This window comes from Amphiprion ocellaris, chromosome 2 (genome assembly GCF_022539595.1).
Source record: "Amphiprion ocellaris isolate individual 3 ecotype Okinawa chromosome 2, ASM2253959v1, whole genome shotgun sequence".
NCBI lineage: Eukaryota > Metazoa > Chordata > Actinopteri > Pomacentridae > Amphiprion > Amphiprion ocellaris.
The window spans coordinates 19,021,005-19,041,090 of NC_072767.1; the positions used below are offsets into that span (position 1 = coordinate 19,021,005).

Sequence of the window (20,086 nt, forward strand, 5' to 3'; positions counted from 1 at the left end):
ATTACCAACTCTTCCCTTTTCTGATAATGCCTATTGTTTGTTAGATAAGTAGTAGTTTGTTTTGTGCCATCGTGGAATACGTTTCTCTTCTCATGAGTGTTCAGGTCCTCATAGGACATTGCAGAGCTATAAGGCAATGTCTGCCACTTTCTTTTTCCCTCATTTTGCTTTGTTCTACATAGCAGCATGTCTTGACACTTTACCCCTAGTTTTGTTTAAATTTACTTTGCTCCACCTTTTCTAAACCGATACATATGCTTAGCTCCAGTGCCACCCTGCGTGATAGTGTCATGGCTAAAGCCCTTTAGCTCAGTATGTGTACATTTCAGGTAATTCAAGAAAGTAGGTATGAAGTACTAAGAAGTCCGTTCAGTAATAACACACTACCAGACTTTTTCCGTTCTCACACATCATCACTTATCACCTCCTTTTATCTTTTGGTCACTTACTTTTTTCAGACTCAACATTTTGCCAACCAGAACATATGGCAGCAGTTAACATGCTGAGAGTTGTGTTGTTTACAGTAATCCACACATGTCAGTATGTGGTTGCATTTCCTGTCTTGTTGAAGGAGGTTATGGTTATCCTCCAATCCTCCCTCCTCTTCATCTCTGATTTATCTCTGTTGTCCTGGTATAATATAGTTAATGGACCAGAGACACATCTTTCCCATCTATCTGTTGTCTTTGGAAGAGATATCAGAAATTAAATGCTGCTTTCTCAACACTGTTTTCGACAAAAAAAATAAATGCAGAATACAAAATGAAAGAAGCTGAACCAATGACCTGGAGTAGAATTATTTCATATCTGTAGCTGGCACATACCTGCAATACTTCTAGAACTAGTTGTCTTTGTGGGAAAACAGGTAGCACATCCCCTCAACTTCACCTGCTCTAGAAGTATTCATGTAGACAAACTGTGTGTTGTCATGCGCGTAATTAAATGGAGATAAGCATTAGTTCAATTGGTTACCTGTCTTTAGGTAAAGGTTTCAAGCTGCACAGACAGTGCTGATGGTTAACATTTGCTTCCTACTTGTCAGAGTATGTCTACATTAAACTATCTCAATTTTAGAACAGCAATTAAAGAGCTTGGTCTACAGTAAAATGCCACAAAACCACAAATATGGCTTGATCTCTTCTTTACTCTCTTCTCACTTGAAACAGCCAAACTGTGCGTCATAGCCAACATCTGGTAGGAGGTCAGACAGACAGAGCAGCTGACCAAATCAATATGCAATGGTTGGGGTGTCTGACAAAATCAATCAGCTGCAGGTTAAAGGCAACAGCTGTGCTGTATATCCGGCTATTTTGATGTTCAAAATGTGTGACTGCAGAATGTGGAGAGATGGCAGAAAGTTATTATAACTGTCTGCAGCACAACACACGCCAAGGCTACAGAAACAGTCGTCTATGCCAAATTACATTTTTTCTTTGTGGCCACATATTCTATGTTTTTGTTGTCAGATGGCTGAATAAGTATAAAATAGTGATTTAATCACAGCCCATATATACCACATTAATTAGTCACTTCAAACCTGCTGCACTGCAATGATGAAATCCAAATTTCATTTTGTAGTGTTATCTGACCAAATCAACATAGATAATTTTTGTTTGTTTTTACAACAGCTATGTTATGCGTTTAGCTATATTTGCATTTAGTATTATCACAGTGAGCATTTGTGATTGCGAAAGTTTGTCTTAAGTTTCCTGCCACACAACCCCAGTCCCTTAGTGCAGTGGCTCGGCTGACTCATCCCGGAAATACTCTGTTTATCCCATACACACTGAAGTTGCCATCTCAGACTTGCACACTTTGAAGGCAGTTTTGGACAAGTTTAATGTGGATGTACTCCCAGACTAACTGGGCCATAAATTTATTACCAGAAGCTGAAATCTGTTAAACACTGATAAGTACGTACCACAACTTACAAGGGAATTTATCATCTCAAAAGTTTGGCAGAAGTATTTCCCTCCATGACCTTTAAATCAGAACTGGAGTGGGAGAAGCAAACTACAGGAAGAAATAAAGGGAGAGATGGATAAAGCCTTCTCTTTATGGAAGCTTGAAGGGAGCAGAGTGATGAGGGTCTGACTGAAAGCCAAAGGCTCAGGCAGAAGAGAAGCCGAAAGGTCATCAAAGGAAGATATAAAAGAGGAGAGACAAGATGGAATGATACGCTGAACGAGGAAAAGTCCTGAAAGAGTGGACAGGGGCGAAAAGGGATGGATATCTGGCTGTATTTATGGCTCTTTCTCCGTCACCCTTTGTGTGTGTGCTACTATGCTGGGAAACCTGTGGAATGTGTGTGGGGGTGGTGGGCTGTGGCATCACGATGGAAAACCCCCCAAGCAGACATGAATACAGACTAATTACTTTGCTGCTGGTGGTATTTCACTACATTGTTCACTGTACATATCTCAGCTTGTGTGTGATGTCAGATATACTGCTGATTGTTTAGTGATGTTTCGAGGTGTGTCTCGTGTTGCTGCTGCACAGGGGCCTCGGGGTCCTGATGGACCACTGGGAGAACCAGGTCCTGAGGGAACCAAGGTAAACATTCACATCACCCTGTTGAAAATATCACTATGTGCAGATTGAGTAAATATAGTGTTTTTGCATGAAATGGCTCCTCCGTAATGTATATTAACCAGGATAGTAGTGCTGGCATTATCTGCAGGATTGTATCATATACTTGAAAGGTTATTTTTTTTGAGAAAATGAATGGTTTCTTTGCAGGGTGAAAAGGGTGGAATTGGACAAAAAGGAGAGCCAGGATTCATAGTAAGTAGTCTTTACATTAATGTACCCTGTTTATACACAGGGAGTTAAAATACTTACCTTTAACTGCTGAAGGGTTAGGATGCTGTAGCTGTTTTATGTCTAACACATTTCTGGATGAAGACTTTGTGTTCTTGAAATGAAAAGGCAAATTTATATGTATCGTCATTTATCCAGAGCCAGGAATAATCAGTGCCATAAAATAGGCATCATCCAGCTGCAACAAGTTAACAAGTACATCCTTTTTGAAGATGCACACTCGCCTCATGGAAAAGTCATTACCACATGTGATTTCAAACATTTCTTCCAGCATCTAGCATAGCCCTCGGGCCTCTGTAAATGCTTGGTGGGCCTTTAATCAGTTTTTATTTGCAGACAGGGCCTTTGTTTTTTTTGCCTCTGTATCAGGTTATACTCAAATGCAAATCGTATGTACCGCTGCCAGCTTAGAGTAAGAAAAGCTGCGCCAAATAAGTAAAGAAGTAGCATGATAAAGGTAAATGTTTTAGATACCTTGTTTTCATGAAGAGATTTGAAAACTCTTCTTTTCAAAATGTGCACTCAGTATATATCAGCACAATCATTTTAAAGGCAAGCTGTATGCTTGTGTGTTTGCACGTGATGCTTCTTCAGAGGTTGTGCTTTTAGGTTGACTGCAGTAGCTGGAAAAGGATATTTGTAATTGATGGCACAGCTGGCATGGTTGCTTTAATGTGAAAATTTCAAAATGTCATTTTTTTTTTTTTTAAATCTTAGAAATAATATTATGGTCAGTGTTATTTTTTAAAGTATTGATTTAGCTATATTTTCCGTATCTCACAGACATTGTGGCTTGAAATATTGAAATCAAACAATGGTAAAATATTATTAGCATTGTACTTAAGAGGAGACAATGTGTTGCAATGGCGTGTGCCACATTTGTGAACATTAAAATCTCTAAAATTGTTACACCTGGCATTTTAGCGTAACAGTTGCATTTTGTTCTATCTGAGGGAAATTTTCAAATACCTGAAATTTGTCCTGTCTACCAAGGACGCCAGTAACTTCAATAAAATATTAGTAATCATAAATTTTATTTGTAATACACTTTTCATTTAGGCAAAATCTCAAAATGCTACATTTAAGAGAAAAAACGGATAAAAACAAAACAATCATGTAATGAAAACAAAGCAATCAGATAAAATAAAAATGTTGACATGCAATGAATATAAGATCTACAAAACCCAGCACACAAAATCACCATCAGACGTGCAAGTGTATCATATTGTCACCATTCTTTTGATAAATGGAGATTAGTTGGGTTGATTTAAACTCCACATTCATCATTAAATAAAATTTTGATTTCTGTCTTTGAAGGGCAAGGCTGGCAGTCCAGGAGAGAGAGGCTCGCCTGGGAAGCCTGTAAGTAATTGTTAACCCATTTCTTTCTTCTTTCTTCTCTTCCAGAGCTTTAATTACCATTTACACTTTTACAGGACGCATCACTGTGTCTACAGCAGAGCAGACAAACTTGTAAAACATGTCTGCATCCTTTTTCACCTATATCATATATAAATATTTTAAATATTTGCACCAATAAAGTTACCTGGAGGAAGTTGTGGTAGGAAGTGAGTGGAAGTTGTGGTGCTTCTACTCTCATTAAATATGCGTGTGATCCTTCTTATGCTGGTGTTATACTCTCCATGTCTGAGTGCGCAAAGGTCAGCTCAGGTCTGTATGATGTAAATTTCATTCACCCAGTTCTGCCCAGTGACTACCCTACCAGGGCAACAATACACATGTATGAAATGGAGTCTTCCAAGTGGACTCCAAGCAGACTGGAAAATAGTATGATAACAACTGTGTATTCTTGGTGTTTGCAAACGTCTGTGTGCAGTTCCACAAAAGTATAACAATGGCTTTACTCATCTGTTGTTGGTACAAGGTTTTCGTTCAGCGTGCAGATCTAAAATTCAGTTTTTTTATGACATACAGTTTTGATGAGCACAGCATAAGAACATAGCTGAAACTATGCTAAAGCAGCTGGATAGCTCAGTGACTAACACCCCTGACTCTGGTTCAAGAGATCAGTGGTTCAGATCCTGACCAGGCTGCAGTAGTCCAGTGAGGACCCTTAGACTAGGCCCTTAGTGCTGCCCCGCCTACATACCTGGTGTTGTATCTACTCTCAGATGTACGCTGCTTTGCATAAAAGTGTCTGCTAAATGAAACTGTAGATTGTATTGTATGCTATAATTATTTTAAAAATAATTCTTTGCCTCCTTTGTGTAGATTGTACCTCATTTAAAAATGAATAACATTCCATATATAATAAGATAAGATGACATAAATTTTACTGAGCCCTTATTGGGGTAATTTACAAATTACAGTTAACCAAAAACTAAAAAAACAGTCCCACCTGACTCCATCAAAGTCAGGTGATTTTTCGTTTTTGTTTAATAACTCGAGTATATTTGATGAAGCCACACATTTTTTTAACCTTTATACTACACATATTTTCTGAGTTTCTGAGGCCCTTAAAGAACCTCCTTAAAGAAGATGTGATGGGTTGAAATTTTTAACTTTTTAATTCACCTTGCTTTTTCCAGCATTTTTGAGCCCTAATAACATAATAAGTAAATGAGAAAGACATACAATTTTCAGGGCTGAAAAACACATTTGAGTTCTATTTGAACCTGCAAGCAGATCAAGTTTACATTCAGTCCAGGTGTCACAATGTAAGCCAATGTTTTGTTTAAACAAACTTTAAGTATCAGTGTTATGAGATATACCACAGTTTTAACAGCAAAACTCCCCTAGTTGAATGTTTGTGACATAGAGTAATAAAGAAAAGCATTTATATCCTGCAAAAGATACTGGTTTCAAAATGGCTTATGTGTCTCCTAATTTACTAAGAATCAGTACTGGCATATTCCTTAAAAAGCGTATTGGCTGACTCCTATATTAGTTACAAACCATAGACAGGTTTTTGGCAACTTTAAGCCCTTTGTTTGGTTTTGGCAATTAAGAAAATTATAGTTTGTACTTTTGATATGCTTTTGAACAGTAAATGGATACAATAACTGATGTTTCACAGATGGTAGGAACTTTATAGACAAAAACAGATCCAAAAGCAAAGCCACGTGTCAGATGCTGATCATTACAAAATATCCACTGTGTTTATGCTATAGTGCTGTTTGTGCCATCCTTTTAAGGTTGGATTTACAAACTACCACCTGCAGCAGTGCAACATGCAGTGTTGGACTCTTCCTCGCTTGTTTGACTTGTGTTCCAATGACAAATGATTTGCTTTGCATTTTCAAGTATTGGCTTAGCATTATACATTTCAGGATTGTTGGTCATTACTTTTAACAGCCACACACACACACACACACACACACAAAAAAAAACAACAAAAAACAGAAACCAACACAAAGGCATGTACAGGCCTGTGCTCTTACTCTCAGATAGCCATCTGTACACCAACATATTTACAGTATGTCCATACACTGCTTTGGACAAAAAAATATGCACAACTTGGGGCTAGCTGTGACCTTTTACTGAGTTGCTGTAAGTTTCAGCCACAGTCCTGATTTCCACCTCCCAGTGAGAAGTTCCTGCATAGAGTACCTGTTAGACCTGCTGTTGTTGCCTGTTGTCCAGTGAAGAAGACTTGTCACTCTTCAGAATTATCGTCAGTCACACTACTTTGAGAATATTAATCTTTCGTTACTGCCTCTTCTTTGGCTGCAAAAGGCAGCAACATTTCCACCGTTCACCTCTGGAGTCATAGCGCCATCTTGTGTCTGATGAAATGTCCCTTAAAATTTGTCATGCCTGAGTCCTCATCCCTCTGCTCTCATTAAAAATCACTGACTGATCGGTTGAAAATATTGCTATCTGTGATGTCAGAGCCCATTCAGCTCAGTGCTGAAAGCAATTTATTAAAATTGGACTTGTAGTTACACTATAATTTCCATAAATCTCTTTCTTTCCCTAAAATCTTTCAACACTAATTTGTGGTCGTTATTCTCAGTGGCCTTTTCTATGATGGGGAACTGCATGAGTGCTTGGTGTTTTTTTGTTTTTTGTTTTATTTTTGTTGTTGCTTTTGTTTTTCCCAGTTGATTTAGCTTCACACTTACATAAGGTCTCTGTACATATGGTCTTGTCTGCAACATTTGATACTGAGCTTGAGGCATTTAAATAGTTTCCATACTGTCATATCTATTCAATCGAAGCTAAAGTTATTTGAGTATTAATTATAATCAGTTATGTTCTACTGTTTCACAGTACAATATACAAATTAATTAGTCCTACAGCTCATGCCGGATGCTACTGAACTCACTGCTATCACATCTAACTCTGGCACTCAGCCATCTACCTCCTACACACATGAAAGTAGTGTCCACTGTCAGTGTTGTATTACACACTGTTTCCAATTAGGGGGTCTTGTCTAAACTTGGCAACCCAGTGTTTGGACTACAACAAATAGATCTGATATTGCAGGAAAGCGAATCTGTTTGTGTTGCATCAAAGAGTTTCTGTGTTGTGTCTGTAGGTGTCAGGCAACCCTGAAATATTAGCTTACTCATCATGTTTGTGGTTACACTGGAAATGATAATGAAAACAAGACCATGAACAAAGTCGAGTTTTCCTGTGCTTGTTCTCTGTAATTATACCAATGAATCCCCGAAGCAAGCTCACTATTGTGTGTGTTTTTCCAGGGTAAACCAGGTATTCCAGGCAGCACCGGGGAGAGGGGGCCCCAAGGTGAACCAGTAAGTATGCTGTCTTCTGACTGCTGCATTGATGTGGTTCTTTCAGGAAACTACAAACAAACCGCATGCTGTGGAAACTGACATGACTGGGCTCTGTAATGACTGTGGGGGAATTGCAGAGAATCATAATTGCTTACAAAAGTTTCATGAGAAAGAAGCTCTGGGGTTTGGAATTATTGAATAAATTCCGCAGAAACCAAACCAGAAATTGAGCTGTTTTGGAGGAAAACTTGGAATCTTTTAGGTTTTTTATTTATTTTTATTTTTTTGCTTTCTCCTTCTGCATTCCTCGCACCTGAAAGCTCCCTACTGTGAGCCTCCCTTCTTGGATTAGTCTTCAAATTCTTGATTTTTCCTGGAAATCTGCCAACTCCTCCGGGACATAAAGAATGTCAAACAATCAGATACAGATATTTATTAGGGTGAGCGCTTTCAATAATGCTACGGGCATGGTTTACCTTATGGGTCTCATCTTGTGTTTGGCTGCTTTTCAGTCCTCTTATTCCAGACATTCTCAGCTCTTAGCTTTCTTTTTATAATGACTAATACATTTAATTGTATGTGTATGTTTTGCCACTTTATGCTACAGATTTGTATAATGCTCGTTCCAATGTTTTTTTCTTGATGTGGTGAGATTAGCAAGTCCAATAATGGGATCACTGTATCATTGAATCAGTGATCTTTAGGTATCATATGATTGTTACTTTTCTTTCAGGGGCCCAAAGGACCTCCTGGAGAGGCTGGACCTGATGGAGAGCAAGGATCTGAGGTATTTTAGATATTATTATATGTTAAGTATTTAGAACTACTTAGCAACTCATTATTAGTTGATGTTGGGTTTTATAGTTGGCATTCCAGTGTAAACTGTGCATTTCAAATAAACGCTACTCATGCCCTTTGTGTCTGTGTGCCATCCTTGTAGGGTCTGCCAGGTATAGAGGGAGAACCAGGTGCCATTGGAGAACCAGGGTCAAAGGTCAGTACAACCTTCCTATTTTTTATTTTTTTTGTGGTCTGACTGAAACAGCAGCTGATTATAATATTACATTGTCTGAAGCATCAGTGGTTAGTGTTGAGGCCAGTATAAGTGTGTGTTGACCTCCAAACAGCCCTGTGTTGTGTTTTGTCTCCCTGCAGGGTGATGCTGGGCCTCCAGGACCTGAAGGGGAGCAGGGACAGGAGGGAATGAGAGTGAGTGACTACAAACACTCCACTAATCCCTTCCTTCCTTGTGTTTGGATAAACCTAACCCAGTTGTATATTTACTCCCCCTCATTCTTAAAAGAATGCATTATTCTCCAGCCAGAAGAAAGCAGAACGATGGAACTGTTTTTGTCTGATGAACTATATCAATAGAAGTTGGACTGCTTGAATCTCATCTTTCTGCACTGTCCATAGAATTAGATTGAACATTCTTTAATAAAGTTATTCAAATACAGAACACAGTGCACTTTTATTTACTTAAATTGTATAAATGTTGGAAGATTAAAGAAATTAGATGATGTCTGTCTACTCTGTCCACTGGAATTCTGTCATCTTGTCTGGCAGTCTACAGCTGGACAAAGATAACTGTTTTGCAGCCTAGCTGTTTCTCCCAATAGAAATTTACTGAGGACAGAGTGAAACTTTCTGCCAGAGAGGGGGCTGAACCCCTGCTTTTCAGTCCAGTCTTTAGTTGCTTTTTAATTCTGACATGATCCTTCACTGTGACTTCAAACACACTCAGTGCACTCAGTATTGGGTTGGTTTGCCCAAATGACAATAAAATGGAAATTCTTATGATATCATAGCTTGTTACATATAGAACTGAATACCAGTGCTGATGCTGACCCCGACCCCTGTACATAGTTGATAGCGCCTACGATTGGCCCATGAGTGTCAGAACTGTAAAATGATGATAGCAGCGGGAGATGGTGGTCATCTTTTCCTGTATATCATGTGGATGACTGGACACGTGTGTTGCGTAGACCTGGGGCCACGCTGCAAACATCGTTTAGGAATAGTTTGTGGAACGTGACAAAGAGCTTAAGGTGTTGACTTGGCCCCAAAGTTTCCCAGATCTCAATTTGATTTGCCATCTTTGTAATGTGCTGGGAAAAAGTCCAATCCATGGAGGTCTTACCTCACAGCTTACAGGACCTATAAGGCCTGCTGCTGACATCTTGGTGCCTGATACCACATGACACCTTCAGATGTCTGGTAGAGTCCAAGCCTTGACAGGTCAGAGCTGTTTTGGTAGCATGATGGGGACCTAACAAAACATCGAGCAGCTGGTTTTAATGTTGTGGCAGATTGTAGTAGTTCCAATAAAAGTTCAAATAGCAGTGGATAGATGTGTTTCGCCACACCAATACATTTCAAAATTGGACAAATGGAGCCAAAACAATCTGCAATAACAATAATACGAAAATAACAATTGCACAGTTCTTCAAAAGCTGGCCTTGAGGAGGAAACTACTCAGCTCCTGTGTTTGTTTGTCACTTTCTACAGCAGTGAAGAGGTTTTGTTATAAATTGTGATCTGTTTATAGGGTCGTCCTGGTCCTCCTGGTGAAGACGGCCCTCAAGGGAAAGATGGAGCCAAGGTAAACATGGAAAATCCTAATTTTTGTTGACTTCTCCAAAATCCGCCAAGCAGCTAAAATGAGTTATTGATTTGTTTGTAGTGGGGTTCACCATTTGACGGCATGAATGGGGGGTTTGAATAGACTGATTTGCTTTAGTTTATTCAGAGAATAGCTCAGAATGTAAAAACATAAAGGCAGGTCATGTGCTGAATAATACTATATACACCAATCATGCCAGTCTACCTAATTTCACTTTAGATTTGAGTTGGATATTACTTTTTGCAAAAGAAATAGAGAAAATGAAATCAGTTTCACTAATGTCTTTAATTAAATTCTGGATTGTTTGACCCAATGACCTGTGTGTTGGTAATATGAAACCTATTATATATCACTAAAGTGTCTGTCACTCTGGTTCTGTGTCTCTATCGCACTATCAGGGTGAGCCTGGTGAGCGTGGGCCAATTGGAGAACCAGGGGACAAAGGGACAGAAGGAGACCCTGGGCCCCTAGGACCTCCGGGACAGCCTGGTAAACAAGGTTTTCGTGTAAGTTAATTTGTTGTTTCTATAGTTCGGTGGGTAGATGATGCAAAAATTTATATAGACAACCTTACTTTAAATTAGGGGGAAAAAAATGAAGCTCAGTATTTGTGACACTGGCTCAGAATTTCAAGTACCTGCAACTAACAGAAACAAAGATCTCTTAAACAATGCACTTGTATCCCAGTAGGGGTCAGCCTTCTCTTCAACAAAGACTTTTTGCTACAGGGTCACTCAAAGGTACTATATCATGGATTATAGATGTTAGCAATGTCTGATAGCTTTCAGTTAAAGCCGTCTCCTAAGGCTTGTTTGGTTTCACATACAGTGCCAGATATAGCTCTGGGTGATGAGGGGTAAGAAGGTCATGACTGTCAGTAAGAAAGGGTACTTCAAGTTACAGATACAGAGCTCTGTTTTGCCCAGATTAAAAAATGTAAGCTGAAGAGCTTGATTTTAAACAACAATATAGATTATGAACTGTTAGTCTCTGGATATAAAATACTCTTTGATAATACCTGGAAAAACTGCTGCTGTATTGTGATCTCCTGGGTGGTGTTTAATTGATCAGCAGGCAACAAAGAGATGCAGAACCAAACATATGGCTGAATCAGAACATGTATGTCATTTAATGAGTGTTGTTTTACAGGGAAACGAAGGAAAACTGGGTCCACCAGGGAACAGAGGTCGGCATGGAAAGAAAGTAAGGACTTTGTTCATCACCACTTTTTCAAGACAGTATATTTCCCAACAACAAACAGCGCAGAGCAGAAAGACACAGTCAATGCCCTTTGATATTAAAGTGGTTATAGAGAACTAAAGAATCATTTTGTTTCGGCTGTCTAAAAGATCATGATTTTGGTCAGCTAACTCTGAGGTTTTTGACTTCTGTTTTCAGAAATAAAACAAGTTATTGCACCCAGTAGTAAAGACAAATATTCTGTTATGCATTTAATAATAACAATAATACATCTTATTTGTATGGCACTTTTCTGGGCACTCAAAGGCACTTTACAGGCAAGTAGCGGAAAAAAAATAGGCAAATAAAACGGAGCAGGTTTGAAAGCATAAAACAGTTAAGCATTAAGAGCGATCTTAAAAAGGTGAGTGTGTGTGTTTTTTTTCCCCCTTAAGAACAGTTGTAGAGAATGGATGCTTCCTACTGTTAAAGGAGGTGAATGCTGACTTTATAGTTAAAGGATAGTCTCTATATTGCCTTTTTGTGAATGTTGCTGTGTTTTACCCTCGCATGACATTTTGAATCTTTCCAGGGAGAAAGGGGTCCTCCAGGTGTAGCTGGGGAGACTGGCTCTCGTGGAGACATCGGCCAGCCAGGCGAGGCGGGTCTGAAAGGTGCCAGGGGAACTCGAGGCACACCTGTTAGTTGCCATTATTTCTGTCTTTGCTTTCACATTGTCCAAGAGAAAAGGGAAGGAGAAATGTAAACATATTTAGTGTTTTATGTGTAGGACATTGTAAAGGTGTGAGTGATTGAGTGCCATCTGGCACAGTTTGAAGCCCTAAGCCAACAAAGAAACTGCTGCATCCCCACTGCATTTTGATTTCTTAAGTATTATTATGGTTTAAACATGGAGCCAGTTAGATTGATATAGAAAACGACATCTCATAATTTTTCTTTAGTGCATGAAGAAATATAGTCTAGTTTTTTTATTGTGTGTTTTTAATACATCCATATACTTAAATAAAAAGGGATATGAGATTTTATTCATTCATGTATTATATTTCTTGTGTTAAGACTTGAAAAGCAGAGCAACAAGGCCTGAGAGTGGGCAAGACAAGAGGGAGTAAAGCCAAGAGGAAGGCATCCATTTTTACTCTTTACAGAGGAAGATAGCTTCCTTCTAGGCAGCGTAACCTAGACTATGTTATAACAACTGTGGAGAAAGGATTTATATTCCTGTCGTAAAGCAATTATGGTATCAAAATTCAGTTGCACATGTGTCTTTTCAAGGCCAAGGTTATATTTGTCTGAACTAGAGAATAAATATCCAAACAAAATCACCAAGACTGACTCACTGCCTTATTTTGTGTACATGTTCTGCTTTGCTTCTAGGGACGTCCTGGAGTCATGGGGTTAGAGGGACAACCAGGACTGGCAGGATATCCCGTGAGTTTTTGCTTCCTATAGTTTTATGAGAACTATTTGTAACTGTACACACTTAATCATAATGTACAAAAACATATGGCACACACACAACTTATACAAACATCTTTTTACTTACATAAACACGGATGCTTCTAGTCACAGTTTTATTTCAGCTCATCTCACTATGCTACCAGTTACTGGGGTCTTTTCATACAAAATAGAATCATTAGTTGTGAAATACCTTTTGTAGAGAAAAACCTTGGTTCTCCAAAACAAAAAGAAGGAAAATAACTTTTACAGATACTTCACAAATGAAAACCAGAAGTGGAATTTAATGCAGTGAAGCCTCCATTCTAACTTCTAAGAGCAACATCACTGTCTGGTCAGTGCCAACAATGCTGCCATTAGATTGCATAACTTGAATAGTGTACCTCAAATTCGTTTTGTCCCTTTTTGTCAATGTGTGTATGCATGTATTTAAGGCCTTTCAGACTCATTCATACTTGCCTCAGGTTGCGGAGTGATTTCTGAGTCTGTGCCAAAACACAAATCCTTAGTTGACAGAATATAAGAGCTGCTCTACAAGGAATTTTGTTTATATCAAACACTTCTGATTAACATGCTGATAGCCTTCACAGATAAACTCATGTTTCTCAGAGAAACATGCTGCAGCTGGCCAATGGAAGTAATATGGCTTTTTTTATATACAATAATGAATTTCCTTCTTTTTTTAGGGTCACTCTGGCAAACCAGGGTCGATTGGACCACCAGGGCCAAAAGGTGAAAAGGTAATATGATACCTGAACTAGCATCTGAAATGCAAATATTTCCATTCTGTGATTTGGTAGGTGCATGTGAAGTGCCTCAGTGTATTGTCTGACTGCACAATCTTGTCAGCATCTATGTATGTGTGATTGTATGTTGTTGCTACATTCCAGGGTTACCCAGGCGAGGACAATAAGACCCCAGGACCACCAGGGCCCTTAGGTGAACCAGTAGGTCTTGCTTTCCTTTAAACTCTCCTTTCTGAACACTCCTCGCTCTGTTTAACCCAAGCCATTTAAATACCAGATTGACACTGGAAGTAACGGCTAATCCTAAACAACTCCTGATTGTACTACCAAATACACTCATTGTTTGTCTGACCAGATTGATAATAATGTATCACTGTTTTCATTGTTCTGAAATCTGTCATGCACATGGAACCGATTATCAACGTGTGTCCAGACTGAGCATTTACTGAAAAAAAATAATTGTTGAGGGTTTTTACACTTCAGGGTAAAATGAAAACTGAGCTTTGATTGTGTTCTTTCCTGAGCCACTATAAAATAGAGGTCTCATCACACAACTGTTATGAACACAAATGTTCCATTGTGAAAACTAAAACAGCGTCATTGTGAAGCTGTCCAAAACAGTTTTTCTTTTGACAAGATGTAGAGTGTCTGTGATTCACCTTAAGTTACCCCAAAAATTCTGCATATTTCACAGGAATACCAATTGCCAAGAAAGTCATATCAAAAGAGGATCAGGATATATCAAAGAGTCTTAACAGCTTGGGCAAGCTTACAGTAATACAGTACTGTGATTATTATGTACTCTGAGACACATTTCCCAGCACTGAGACAGGCCTACACTGCCTGTACAGTCAGGGTCACTGTCTGTCTGCACTGATATAGATAGTAAACTGTCATATGCATTGTGTTGGACTCTCAAGTTGGCACAGAATTGCAGTGCATAGTATGAGCAATACGATGACAGCCTCTGTGTTTTTTTTCCCTGACCAAGACTGTGTGAATGCAAGGCTCATAGGCCACATCTATAGAACATGTTTCATGTGTGTTGACTTGAGAAATGACTGTCAATAAATTGCTGAACAGCTGTGAAGGTCAGAGGAAGACATGCATATACAGTAGGTGTGTTCATGTGTGTGCATTTGTGTCTACACAGGGGCCTCTGGGAGAACGAGGAGAACGTGGAGAGCCAGGGGATGAAGGATATCAGGTAGACAAAACCATGAAATTAACATGAGACACATCACACAGTCAGGGTGCTTATCTGCTTGATTGTTCTTCACGCTCTTGATGCTCTCCTGAAACACTGCTTGGCTCAAACACGGGTAGACCACACAGGTTGGAGAGGAATATCACATTCCCACCAATAAGGCAGAGAAAATCTGATGATGTTGTCACTTTCAGGACATGGACTCTTTGTTCTCAAAAACAATACACACACAAGCACACATTCACAGTACAACCAAGGTTGTATATGTTTTTTGTGTGTGTTTTCTTTCGTTTTTTGCCGAGCTGGCATTCACACGTCTTTAAACAGATCTACAAATGTGGTATGTTGCTACAAAAACTAAAGATACAACAAAACTGTTTGATTATCAGTATGTTTGTCTTTTGATTTACTAATGTGTAGCTTCTCATTGTAAATCTGTTATACCTCATTGTATTCATTTAATGATTAAAGGAAAAACAGTATAATTACCCAAACTTGAGGATGCCCTAAGTGTCAAAGCATCCTTTCAAAAAAATCTTGCTGAAATATAGAAGTACACTTGGTTGCTGTAGTACAGAGTAAATATTTTAACTGTGTTGTTTCTTGGACACAAATTAGTTATACTGTACCTCATACTGTGGCTAAAGCTGTTGGGGAACATTTGCACTAAGTGCAACTGTAAGTTGTAAATGCAGTGATATTAGGAATCATAATAATCTTTGATCCATTTCTGTCTCCAGCTAGGGGTTAAAATCATAAAACCTAAAACTTAGTTTGACAATTGTGTGCCAATGTTGATACCTTAAGATGTCACTTTGGCTTTTGTTGCAGTTCATTCGAGTGGATAATTTATAGCTCCTGTTTAGTAAGAACAACCTGTGGCCTGTCTTAGTATTATACATGAAAACGTGGCTTAGAAACCAGAGTATATTGCTTTGATCTCGTGGAGCCTGACATTGTGACATGTACTGCATGTGGAAATGGGGCTCTGATGATACACACAGTAACATGACGATGGCCGTAATGCTCTTCTCTGAGTAAAAACGAGGACAATGACATGTATGTCGTTTGTCTTAAAATGACAAAGGCCTTGTAGACATATCAGCACTGATAAGGATTAAAAATTGAAGAGAAAAATATAACCATACATTGAAATTATGTCGCAGGGCCATATTGGTACCACTGGATCTCGTGGGGCTGTCGGACCACAAGGCCCACCGGTGAGTCTGTTTTTCAGTTGCTACAGTATATAAATAATAGTACTTTGTTGCTTTTTGCATATCTTTGCTCCACGTGTTAAAATCATCCTACTAGAGGTTTTGTATTTTTAGTGGAGCACCTATAAACTGCAAACAGTGATGTAAAATGATTTTAAGAAAGCGTTGGAAAGGAAAAAACAGCACACACACCCTTACAGCTTGGAGGCTGAATATGCAAAATATGTAAATGTGACAAGACGGTAGGTAACTTAAGAGACCTTTACGTCCTAAAAGTATGAATGGACTACGATTAGGCTGTTATCTATTTGATTAGAAACTTGTAATTCCTCATGTTTTGCGTGTCTGTGTTTGTCTTTTTTCTTGCATTGTGCAGGGATCACCAGGCTTCCCTGGAGAGCCAGGCCCAAAAGGAGAAATAGGAGCTCTGGTGAGTCTGTGCAAATATTGTTAGTGAAGCAAGCTTTTTGTTTTGTTTTTTTTTTTTCATTCATGCGCCAATAAAGTAGAGCCTTATAAGTCATTAAATCTGTTCTCCACTTTGCAAATGTTACATCCCATCACTGGATAAAAGACAACCTGCCTCAGTTTGTCTCCATGAATGAGACCAACCACAAACATTGGACTAAATCATTGTTCAGGTTGCCACATGATTATGTTAATGCAACATTTGTGAGTTGTTTGTCTTTTGGGCCTGTCTGTCATGCTTGTTGGTTTCAGCTCATTTAGGGTGGAGTTTTAGTAAAAAGAGAAGAAGCTAAATCCATCTTAAACCAAGTAGAAAAAAAGGTTGGGCACTACACTGAGATTTGGGCAGCAACTAGGAAAATACAACTTTTCATCGTCACCATGAAAGCATAGTTCTTCTCCTGTAACTCTTTATCGTTGATGTTTATCAAAGATACATTGCTTTTGCTATTTGATCCTTAGATTCTAAATACATCTTCAGTATCTTTCAGTAAAACATGTTTTCCTGAACTTGCAGGTTACAGGCTTTTTTAGCTGTCTCGTTCTTGCACATGCTTAAACTTGTCTCACGTCTTCTCATTACATAACTCAATTTCCCTTGTGAAACAGTTTGAACCTTGTTGATGAGGTTCCACATAACCTTTTAGTAGTACAGTATCACAGGTTTCCAGATATCACTGATTTTCCTCCACATGTGAAACAGTTTGTATGGGAGAGTGATTATATAACCAGTTCACGTACTATGGGAGCATTTCTGTTCATTTATTCTGCTTGGCGTGAGTTCAAACTGAGTTTATGCTGTAAATTCACATGCAACATGTGTAGCCATCTGTTTAAAAACAATGATATCGCAGCAGTCTGCCTGGAAACATTTGAAATCTCCTGCGTGGCTGTTTCAGATTAAGTGCTTTGGTAAAACATTCCTTGGAAGACATCTCTCTGGGACTGTGCATAAATAACTATCGACCCTTAATAGATTTTAATGTGTTTTGCTGTTATGGCTGTGTAACATGCATGTATGTATGTATTATAGAAAGTTATGTTTTCTGACAGGTATTTTACTCAAACTTCAGACATCTCAGTATGATATAGCTGAATACCATTTGAGTTGTTGCATATACCGTTAACAGATGTGTACATTTCTTTGACTGTCTGGACCAAGTAAAGTTTAGAAATAGTCCTGAATGTGTGTTCTCCCTAAGACTTGCGTTGTACAATGTGATTTAACGTTTTAGTTGGAGTAGTGTGTAATATATGTCCTTTTGTGTTTTGTGAATGTTCATGCATGTTCTGTCTTTCATGTTGTGTTTTTTAGGGTGCAGCAGGAAAGAAAGGAGGAAGGGGTCTGACTGGAGCTCCTGGCGCTGAAGTGAGTATCACAACACCTCAGCCAAATGAAAGACAAACAACAACTTCAGTATAATTTAGGACTAAGGACTTTTTTTATTCTGTGTGATGGCATGAGAAAACAGCTTAGTACCTTTATCACCACCAAAATATTTCGTGGCAGCAGAGCTAATAATATCATGCCGCTTAAGAATACGTCACTTCTATGCATTACCATTCAGTACTATGTTATTTTAACATTAACAGAACTGTTTAACTAGCATGATCAGCAATAATCACAATAGCTGGTGTTTCACCTCAAGAAAATACATTTTTAAAAAGGGATACATTCTAAGAATAGTCAAAACAGGAAGAATACACAAACTGAGCACAGATCTACCAAAATACTGGGCACTGATTCATAAATGATCTCTGTGCAAAGTAGAAATGGTTGGTTTAAAGAAATACAAATTAGCCAGGGTGTTTTTTTTCTCCTGTAGCAGAATGATAATGAGGTGCAGCCAGACCATTCTCTAGTGCTGACACAGTACTGTGGGGATAGATCTGACTAGGCAAGACTTTATGTCAGGTGATGGAATGTTAAGAGCAAATGGGGCAGTAGCAGTATTATGCACCATTTGTACTGTATTAAAAACCTGGCAGACATTTGAACAAGTCAAAGTGAAAGTGTAAGTGCTCTTCAGGCTGAGACTGAGCTTGAGTGACATTGTCATTTTCCAGGGTCCTACTGGTTTACCTGGACTTGTGGGAATGAATGGTTACCCAGGACCGGATGGTCCCCCAGGACTGACTGGCTTACCAGGACTACCAGGAAAACAAGGACGACAGGTACTCTGTGACATATCATACAGACAGCAATGTAGAGCTAAATATAACTGTTTCTGGAACTTTGACCTGCCTGAGCACAACTAACATTATAGCAAATGCTACCAAGTCAATTGATTTGTTGGCCCTTTCTGGGAAATTATGTATTTGGTAAATATATGAAAAAATAAAGTTCAAAAGTTTGTTCTCAGCACCATAAATGTAGGTCACACAAGGAGTCGGAAGGTTTACTTGCATAACTGAACTGTCAAGAGGATGTTTCCTTTACTGTGCATAGCGTTAAATCTCCATAGCAGATTGGTGGTCTGTATTGGAAAGATTTAGGAAAGCAGTGTAGCAACGCAAGAGTCGACAAGTGGACTGAAGGAATACATTCAGTACAATTAGCTGATGGCAATCATTTTTTTGATCTTAGCTCCATAAGACTACAGAGTGCAGCAGGGCACACCATATAAACCTCACTATACATTCACTCATCATGCTAATCAGTGCCGCGTTATCCATTTAGAATAGGCATTTTATTTGACTAGGTCTGAGACGAAGCACAAGTAATCATTAAATACATTTCAATAAACGTGCTTTTGAGCTTAGTGTTTCCATCTGTCTTTCATTTACACTACAGAATGTGTAAAAGTGTAGTAAATCAAATTTTTGAAAACTATTTTTTTCTCACTTCTAAATTGTCTAGTAACAGTCAAACTGTGTTCTAGCTCCTAAATCACTTGAAATGCATACATTCTAAATTATAGAATGTTGCCTCATTTTATTCACAGAGACCTTTTTGTATACATTAAATCTTTTTGCAGATAGCAGGTTTTTCTTGAGCCTGCTGACTTTGGTTCCTGTGTTTTTCGGGAACTCTGTAACTGAGTTTTCACAAACCACCCAGGGTTGTCTCAGCAGGAGAGATCAGCAGGAAACTTTTCAGTTTCTCATTACATGCTTCCATAGTTGGGGAAAAAAGCAGCTGGAAGGCTTCACAGTCCCTGCAGAATAGTCTTCATCCTCTTTATCCTTGATTGTCATTATTCCTAAATTGATGATCGTCTTCGTAATCATTCTTTTCCTCATTTGGACAGTATAATGTTGGTGAGCAACAGGAAAGAAATGCAGTGGAGATTATCCTCTGAAATACAACTTACAATGTTCCACCAGCATCTGAGGAACCAGACTGTTGTTTTGTAATTCAAGTATCTGACTGGTGCTTTGACTGGAGGCTTCTGTTTTTAGGTCAGCTATTCAATAGAATAAGCATGTACATTTGATAGCACCAGGAAACCCCTGATAAACACAAATTCATATAAACAAGCCAAAGTAATTTTTTTTTCTCTGTTTTGGGGGTTAGTTGTCAAGCTGTCAGCCAAGCTGTGCTCTGCTGCACCTCACAGACAAGAAAAACTGTTTAACTGAAGCACTAATGAAGCTCCACTAATTCTGTTGTAAGCAAATTATATTTCCTGTAACATCTGCATGAT

At 38.7% G+C, this 20,086-nt stretch overlaps 1 protein-coding gene across 2 annotated transcripts in view; it reads left to right on the forward strand.

Annotated features, from left to right (window-relative positions):
- Positions 1 to 20,086, forward strand: part of LOC111578446 (collagen alpha-1(XXIV) chain) — a 97,272-nt gene that overhangs the window by 64,586 nt on the left and 12,600 nt on the right. For both annotated transcript variants that reach the window (XM_023285266.3, XM_055018233.1), the window contains exons 29-47: positions 2,500 to 2,553; positions 2,740 to 2,784; positions 4,138 to 4,182; positions 7,488 to 7,541; positions 8,257 to 8,310; positions 8,464 to 8,517; positions 8,679 to 8,732; positions 10,072 to 10,125; positions 10,545 to 10,652; positions 11,296 to 11,349; positions 11,918 to 12,025; positions 12,721 to 12,774; positions 13,488 to 13,541; positions 13,692 to 13,748; positions 14,701 to 14,754; positions 15,921 to 15,974; positions 16,348 to 16,401; positions 17,755 to 17,808; positions 18,507 to 18,614. In XM_023285266.3, the coding sequence (XP_023141034.3) occupies positions 2,500 to 2,553; positions 2,740 to 2,784; positions 4,138 to 4,182; positions 7,488 to 7,541; positions 8,257 to 8,310; positions 8,464 to 8,517; positions 8,679 to 8,732; positions 10,072 to 10,125; positions 10,545 to 10,652; positions 11,296 to 11,349; positions 11,918 to 12,025; positions 12,721 to 12,774; positions 13,488 to 13,541; positions 13,692 to 13,748; positions 14,701 to 14,754; positions 15,921 to 15,974; positions 16,348 to 16,401; positions 17,755 to 17,808; positions 18,507 to 18,614 (1,173 nt within the window). The remainder of the gene's footprint in view (positions 1 to 2,499; positions 2,554 to 2,739; positions 2,785 to 4,137; positions 4,183 to 7,487; positions 7,542 to 8,256; positions 8,311 to 8,463; positions 8,518 to 8,678; positions 8,733 to 10,071; positions 10,126 to 10,544; positions 10,653 to 11,295; positions 11,350 to 11,917; positions 12,026 to 12,720; positions 12,775 to 13,487; positions 13,542 to 13,691; positions 13,749 to 14,700; positions 14,755 to 15,920; positions 15,975 to 16,347; positions 16,402 to 17,754; positions 17,809 to 18,506; positions 18,615 to 20,086) is intronic.